Genomic DNA, 8,264 nt, shown 5'->3' on the forward strand with positions numbered 1-8,264 from the left:
TTTTTTTTTGGCTATGTATGGTGGCTCACACCTATAACCCTGGCACTCTGGGAGGCCAAGGCAGAAGGATCACTTGAGATCAGGAGTTCGAGACCAGCCTGGACTACATAGCAGGACCCCATCCCCACAAAGAATATGGAAAGTTAGCTGAGCATTGGTGGAGTGCACTTGTAGTTCTAGATGCTCAGAAGGTTGAGGTGGGTCACTTAAGCCCAGGAGTTCGAGGTTACAGTGAGCTATGATCACGCCACTGTACTCTAGCCCAGGCAACAGTGAGACACTGTCTCTTAAAAAAAGGTTTTGGAGGTATTTTATACTCTTAGCTTAAATAGGAAAGGAAATGTGTCCACTTTCACTCCATCCGAGAGTGACAGCAGAGACTGACAGGTAGAAAAGGTCTGCCTATGTGCTGTCTCAGTGCTGCTTGGTGTGTCAATGTTCTGAACATTGTGGAAGGGGAGCATTCTGCCCTTGGAGAGGCCAGAGGCTGGTTGCCCAGTCAAGAGGCCTGAGCTTTCTGTCTGAACTCTCTACTTCTTGCTGAATAAGACATTTCCTAAAACATGATGGGGCAAATTTTGGTGTTAACAACAAACAATGCACAAATTATTCCAACATGTTCCCAAATATACATAACCACCTAATATGTTATGACATTTAACCTTTAACTTGATGTCCTCGTGGATGCCACTACCCATCCCTGTGGGAGCGCTGGGTGATCCTCCTTCTGGCACCTCCTCCTGCATCTGCCCAGATCTTTCTGCTTTCCACACTGCGCATGGAGGGCCACACCCCTCCTCATGCTGCCCTGCCCGCAGTGTGGGCACACTCCATGGGAACTCATCTCAGGGTCTTGCTCACCAAGTCCAGCAGGTGCAGCCCAGCACCATCCTGCAGCTCTGGCCAGCCCGAGTACACCATCCCCACCCCAGCCTTTTCTGTCCTGCTTGTTAGTCACCATGGGGTTATGCCTCAGATTCTGGACACTCAGCTCCCCTCAGAAATAAGCCCCTGGGCCCCATTTTGGGCTCCCCACACCTCAGGGCCCTCTGGTCCCTCTGCATCATCCAATCTGGACCCAGCACTATTGCAGCACAATTCCCACTGCCCACATCACGTCCTTTAGCCTGTTCCCCTGGACAGTGCCAGTAGCTTTTATCATAGAGCCCCACCTCCCACCACAGTACAGGCTGCCCTGCTGTGTTTCTATCTCAGCCCAGTGTCCACTGGGCCCCTTTCATCTCTTTGGCCCTTTATACCCCCAGATTGAACTCGCATCAGGTCCTTTGCCTGGTGGGGGTCAGGGGAGGTAGCCTTGTCCCCTGCCCTCCCCTACCAAGACCTGGAGACAAGCCCATGCAATCACTGTGTGGGTGGGCCACTGACAGTGTAGCCACAGTGTAGTATGTGTGTGTAGCCACTGATAGTTGAGGAAGGGCAGGGGATATCTGGGGGCTAGGGAAGGGCAGGGGTGCTGCTCCCTGGGGTCTGCCACTGTCTCTTTGGCCCAGGGTCACACATATGGTCCTGTGGTGGCTTGCACCAGACAGTGGGCCCATAAGTCTGCCCCACAGGCCTACCTTGGGTGCAGCCTGGACCCCAGCAGCAACCCCAGGTTGGGAGTTGGTGCAGGCAACAGAGCCCTGTGGATAAAGGACGGTAAACTAGAGCCATGTGCCCCTGCAGGTTGTCCTTGGGTGGCATGAGCTTGAGAAAAGTCATATACTGGGTGCCAGGGGAATGGAAGGAGCCACAGGGTAAAGCAGATGGGGACCTATGCACCTTCCCACTGGTTTCAGGGGTAGCAGGGTTGTTAGAGGACAGTGGGCCCCTCAGAAAGAAGTAGATAAAAACTGGGGACAGACAGACTTTATTGGAGAAAGTCACTAGGGTGTGGGTGGGATCCTCATCTACTCCCCCAAAGAGGCCCAATCTTCCCCAAACTTGAATGTAGCCAAAGGGCGAGGGGACTGGGCAGGTAGGGCAGCTCATGCACGTGGTCCTTGGAGCAGGGGCAGGTGGCCCAGTGCTGAGTGGCATATGGTACCATAGGCCTGAGAGTAGCCCCCGAGCATGGTCCGGGCAGCCCCCAGCGCCCCCTGTGAAGCAGAAGAGCTGAACATCCTCCGTCCAGGCCGGGGGTCTGGGGGAAGCTGAGGAGGGACCTGCAGGTAGTCAGGGGTCAGTATAAGGGAAAGTGCACCTGGGAGAGAGAAGGGGAGAACCTTTGAGGGTTGTGGGGAATGGGAAGGCAAAGGCGGGACACAGGCCTGGGCTCACCAGGTGTGGGCCAGCTGCCCTCACCCCACAGCACTGGGACCAGTCCTTGCGGATCAGGGCCTGATTGGCCACCTGGGCTGCAGCCTGAGTGGTCAGGGAGAGGTTTGCCCCTCTTATGTTGTGCTTCAGCTGGGAAAGGGCATGTTAGAGAGTCACTACAAGGCTCAGAAGAAGGCTTTCTCCCAGTGCCCATCCCACCACAGCTTACCCATGATGGGGGGGAGGGGTGCTCCGCCTCCACCCCAGGGGTCCCAGGTTGGGGCAAAGAGGCTGGGTTCCGCCTGAGAATGTTCTTAGCTGTTCTGGGGGCTTCTGTGGGGTGGGAAGATCAGTTAGAGATCCCACACAGAAGGGACCAGGGCCAGGACCATGCTCCGTGAGGGACAAAGATCACACACCGTGCTCTGGATCCAGACTAGGGCTACTCTGAGGCCTGAGTCCAGGGATCTGTGCAGGCGGCCCCAAGGCGAGCTGGGGGCTGGCTCTGGGCTTGAGCAGGTGCGCCTGGGACCTGGAAGCCCTGGGCTCTGCCCCCGGGGGGGCACCCCTCAGGCCCTCCTTTTTGGGGACACAGCCATTGCCTCTCTGCTCCAAGATCATCTGTGGGAGGGGAGGGGGCACAGAGATGCACAGATGGGCATAGGGGCTTTGGGAGAATGCTGAAGTAGGAGGCTTTGAGGGTGAGGAGGGTCTGTTTCAGGTGTCCTCAAACTACGGCCCACATGCCACATGTGGCCCACTCAGGACATTTATCTGGCCCGCTGGGTGTTTTTGCCGCCACTGCCTGTCCTGCTCAGCAGGCAACTCAATCCGGGGCCAGCAGTCTGGCCCTCCAACGGTCTGAGGGACAGTGAACTGGCCCCCTATTTAAAAAAGTTTGAGGACCCCGGGTCTGGCTGAAGCACCTGATAGATGTGGCTGCGATACTCGGTGGCAGATAGCCGGACTCCATCCTGCGCCAGGAGCTGCACATCCACCCCCCCAGTCTGATCACAGTCAGGGCAGTGGAACCTGTGGGGCCAGGGAGGCAGTGTGGGGGATGGGTCCGGTTGCAGCCTGACAAGCCCTTCAGCTCCCACCCCACCCTCGCACTTGGGCAGCTCGTCTCACCTCTGCACGTAGGGGTGTTGTAGGGCCTGGGCTGCAGTGAGCCGCTTGTGGGGGGCAAATACCAGGAGCAGCCTGAGAAGGTCCAGAGCCTCTGGAGGTGTGTCTGGTGGCAGGATGGTGTCTAGCGTCTGCTGTGGCCTGTGGGTACCACCTGTCATCTCCTCTCTGGGCCTGTGGGCCCCTCCCCAGATCCATGTCTGGCCTGGTATTCAGCTTCCAACCGTCTGCCACACCCCACTTTCCCATCCTGATAGACCCCCATGCCTGACCTACAGACAGCTGGGAGAGGGGAGACCCCCGCCTGCCCTCTTGGCCTTCTGCAGGATCCCTCCAGCCATCCAGGTCTGGGTGCTGTCCCAAAGCCCTAGCACTGCACCCCAGCAGAGCCAGCCAACACTGGGGTGATTCCTGGCTTTCAGCGTGACCCATCAGGAAAGCAAGGCAGGATGTCGACTGGCACAGACTAGCCCCAGCAACAGAGCAGGAAGGTCCCCACCCAGATAGGCTAGCCTGCACCACAGTGCCTACACTCACCCGGATCCCAAGCTGTGCAGGACGGAGGCGCTGTAGCCTGAGCCGAGAGCTGGGAGGTCTGGGGAGAAGGTAGGAGAAGGTGGTGGGACCAGGGTCCTGAGTCCGGGCCGGCCATTCCCTCTGGGCTCCTGCTGTCTGCCAGGACTCAGCAACCCAGTCTACCCTGCCCAGCTCTCTGCTCACACTCTAGCTCCCAGCATAGTAATATCCCCTGCCCCTGCCAGCCCACAACCCTCAGGGACTTTATCCTGACCTGGCTGGCCCTCTGAGGTCACTTATTGGCCCCTGTGGCCAAGTACTATCTCCCCTGCAGCCTCTGTGTAATTGCCTCTATCTCCTCCACTCCTTGCATTCCCCCCAGCCACACCCTCTGGCCCTCAGCATCCCTGGAGCCCAGAGCCCTGCACACGCTCACCCTCCGCCAGTGGAGGTGGAATGGTCTCCAGGATTAGTTGCAGCTGGTGGAGTGTGGACGTGCCTGGGAACAAGGGCTGCCCCCGCAGCATCTCCCCCAGGACACAGCCCAGACTCCACATGTCCACCCCAGGGGAGTACCTGGGACAAGACAGAGTGTGGCATGACATGAAGGAGACCTAGAGGCAGAGGTGGGGTTGCCACGAGAGTGAGGTAAGGACACACGGGACCAACGCAGACCCAGGATGCAGGAAGGCCCAGGAACCCTAGGGGATAGCAGAACAGCCCCAGGGGGCCTCAGGGAGAAGGGGCTTAGGAGTGTCTCACTGTTACCAGCTTGAGGACAGCAGAACCTCTGGAGCTCGGTACCAGCGTGTGGCTACGTATTCAGTCAGGGCCTGGCCCTTGGTCCCCTCAGGAAGGCTGCTCAGAGAGCGGGCCAGGCCAAAGTCACAGAGCTTCACCACACAGTTGGCATCCAGGAGGATATTAGATGGCTGGAAGAGGAAGGGGGCTGAGGGCCGAGGAGGCCAGCTGGGGGCTGGGGGATGGCATCTGTAGATGAGGTGTGGGGCTGCACCTTCAGGTCCCGGTGGATGACCCGGGCTGAGTGGATGAAGTTGGTGGCCCGCAGGAGCTGGTAGAAGATGTAGCGCCTGTGGACATCCTTCAGCAGCCCACCCTTCCTGATGACGGCATGCAGGTCAGTGTCTGGGGACAGGGCATGCACATCAGTCTGTGGGGCCAGCAGAGGGCTGCCTGGGGAGAGCCAGCAAGTCTGTTCCCTTTTGAATTTGTGCACAGCCTGCAGTGCCTGGGGATTAGCATCCGGGCCCTCAGTCCCACTTACTGTCTTTTTACAACAAAAAAGGACTATGGAATTGTTTTCATACTTCATTTCATGTTGCCTTTGTTTTATAAAATGAGTAAAAAAGGAAAATGCAAACCACAGACAAAGCAGGAGCCTCCTTCAGATAGGATCAAGGTGGTCGCCACCAGGCTCCAACATTGACACTTGTCAGCTATTTGTCTTTGGGTGTAGGGTATAAGGTGAGGGTATGAGCCACCATGGGGACCCAGGCAGCAGACAGACAAAGAGGAAGCCAGGTCTACAGGTGGGGTCCTAGAGCCAGGACAGAGGTGGGGTTGGGGGACTGACAGAGGCCTCACTCACCCATAAACTCAAATACCAGGTAAATGTCCCTGTCATTCTCTGCCCGCATCAGGTCGAGGAGGCGGATGATGTTGGGATGGTTCCCAAACTCCTGGGGAGATAGTCAGTTGCTGCTGCCAGGCCAGGGCTGTGCTCTGGGGTCAAGGGCCAGTTTCCCCCTTGTTTGGAGAGACCTGGACCTGGGGAAGGGCAGCAAGCAGGACAACCTGGGCCACTCACCTGGAGCAGCATGATTTCCCGGAATGTTCTCTGGAAGAGACAGAAACACAGGTGTAGAATAGATGAAGCAACCAGGAAACCCGTGTCCTGAAAGGATCTAAAGGGGCTGGTGCCCGTCACCCAAACACCCACCGGACTATGGGGTTGCAAAGGGGGAGTGCTCCAAGAAATACCAGGAAACCTGCTGGGATCAGGCACAGCTATCTATATACCTGGGCTTCAAGGCACCTGGCAAGGTCAGCCCCACCCAACTCTACCCCTTACCTGGGCATCTGTCTTATCTCTAAAGGCATCAAAGATTTTCTTGATGGCAACAACCTCACCAGTTCTCCGGTCCACTGCCTTCCACACAATACCGTAGGCCTGGGGAGGAGTACAGTCAGTGGGCCAGGTGCAAGGCCAGCCTGCCCAGCTATTGCTGCCCGCCCACCCACACTGTCCCTGCAGACACAAGGCCACTCATTCTGTGCTGTGTCCTAGCAGGGGTGAGGCCTGGTTCTCTGGACCCTGTACCTGCAGGCTGCCCACCTGCTGCCTGGCACTCTGGTACCTTCCAGAAGAGGGTGAGGCCTGGGGAGGCCCCTAGAGGAGGTAGGGCTGAGGATGGGAACTTTTGGGCAGGAACTGAAACCTGTCCCCTCTCAGGGGATGGTTTTTGTCCTTTTAGCTGCCTAGATATTCCCAATTCTCACACCACTGCCAGCAAGCCTGTTGGCTCCACCTTTGCATCCATCCAGAATCTTACCACTTCCCGCCACCCTGGTCTGAGCTGATCTCCCTCTGCCCCTTCTACCCATTCCCATGGTGGGCCTTCAACAGAGGGGCCAGGGTAGCCTAGTAAAGTAGTACAGAGGCACTACAGCTCCTAGCGTAACAGTGAAAACCAAAGTCCTTGAAATTCCTCAAAGCTCCTCACACAATGGGACCTCTCATCATTCACATCTATTCCCTCCCCAAGTTCTCTCCTGTGCAGTCACACACAACTATATGGCTTCTCCAAGGACAAGCAGGCCTTGCCTCCAGCCCTTTGTACCTGCTGTGTGTACCACCTGGACTGATTTTCCTCCCCTGCCCCCATTACATGCCTGAACACTTTCACACACACAGTCCACATACACACAGCTCACACGCGGCTCCAGCCTTCACTCCAAGCTTGCCCTTCCCGCCCAGGCCTCTCTTAGGCATGACCCATGGAGAGGCTGCCTGGAGGGCCTGGGAGCCGGATCTGGGCCGATGCTGGGATCCGCCCTTCCCCATGAGACCGAAGCTGACCCCTGAGCGTTCCTGGAGCCAGGGGACAGGTGGCCCTGGAAGCAGGGGATTGTGGTGGGTGGGGCCCTGGCTGTCACCTGTTTCCAGGACCCTGGTGAGGGCATTGTTAGGGTCCTGTGGAAACTGAGGCATACAGAGCTCCAGGGCTGGCTTACGGCCACCCCCCCAGGTGTGCGGAGGGGGCAGAGCGCCAGCGTCGGCCACAGCAAACTACTGAGTGGATGCCTGGGCTCTACTCTGGCGCTCACCCCTTTTCCGAGCCGCCGCTTGAGTAGGTATCTCCGGGCCACGTTGTGGTCCACTTCCGCGGCGCACATGGCGAATGACCTCCTGCTAGCAGGCTTGCCGGGCTCCAGCGGAGCTGGAACTGTTGGGTGCGGTTGCCTCGGTAACGACCCAATCTTGGCTCGGCCCCCGCCATCGCGCCTGAGCTGGGACCGGGGCGGAGCCTGTGCCCCAGGCCCCGCCCTCCCCGGGGCCGCGCGAAGCCCCAGCCCCACCCATCCCGCCAGGCCCCGCTGGGGTTTCAGCAAGCCGCCAGCCTCTTAGAGGAGGCGCCTCTTCCTCACCTAGGTGCTTGGCACTCTGGGGTGGCCGGGGAGGATGAGACAGCGCCGCCGTCCCACGTGGAGAGAGCCGAGTTGCGAGCAGGGGGCGCCGAGTGGGGTGCGTAGGGAAGGGGAAGCTACACCGGCGGAGGGGCGGGAGCTTCTCATTGGACCTCGGAGGAAGAGCCTGTGAAGGCGGGAGGCCCCGAGGTGGGAATGTGGCTGGCTGGGCCGCAGCCCCGGCGGCTTGTGAGTGCGCACGGCCGGGAGGGCTGTGCATGCAGATCAACGCAGGGCCGCTCGGCTAGGGGAGCTGGAGAGAGAAGGCCACGCGGAGACGTGGGGGCTGCATCTGATTGCAGCCGAGCCCCTGGATTTACTGCGGGGTGGGCTGTAGCCGCAGGACAGGAACCTCAGCTGCCTCCAAGTCCATGGTGGGTTCTGGGGGGACAGGGCTGAGGCGGGGAAGGCGGTGGGTAGAGCAGGTTTAGCGGAGAAACTCTGGAAACGAACATTTTAAGTTTAGGATTCCTATTAGACATCCAAGTGGAAGTCTTAGAAAGGCGTGACTTTGGAGGGCGTGGCGACACACTGGGAGTCGATTGTCATTTCAAGCAGCACCCAGGCGAGACCACCAGTGGTGGCGCGTGCAGAGGGGCCGGGCATCCTCCACCCCGCACTCAGAGCAGAGCGAGCTTTGGGAACTGTCGAAG

At 58.6% G+C, this 8,264-nt stretch overlaps 1 protein-coding gene across 1 annotated transcript; it reads right to left on the reverse strand.

The window, feature by feature from the left end:
- Positions 1–1,863: 1,863 nt before the first annotated feature.
- On the reverse strand, positions 1,864–7,320 carry MAPK15 (mitogen-activated protein kinase 15). The gene is made up of 14 exons (XM_003802368.3): positions 7,252–7,320; positions 5,996–6,094; positions 5,732–5,761; positions 5,513–5,603; positions 4,919–5,049; positions 4,672–4,835; positions 4,340–4,479; positions 3,925–3,982; positions 3,391–3,528; positions 3,186–3,291; positions 2,679–2,880; positions 2,489–2,592; positions 2,281–2,409; positions 1,864–2,165 (listed from the first exon to the last, which is right to left on the reverse strand). Exons 1-14 carry the CDS (start codon positions 7,318–7,320, stop codon positions 1,989–1,991), a joined length of 1,638 nt encoding a protein of 545 aa, XP_003802416.1. The 3' UTR covers positions 1,864–1,988.
- Positions 7,321–8,264: the final 944 nt, after the last annotated feature.

The sequence above is a fragment of the Otolemur garnettii genome, unplaced genomic scaffold, assembly GCF_000181295.1.
Source record: "Otolemur garnettii isolate 467f Iridium unplaced genomic scaffold, OtoGar3 scaffold00245, whole genome shotgun sequence".
NCBI classification, from domain to species: Eukaryota; Metazoa; Chordata; class Mammalia; order Primates; family Galagidae; genus Otolemur; species Otolemur garnettii.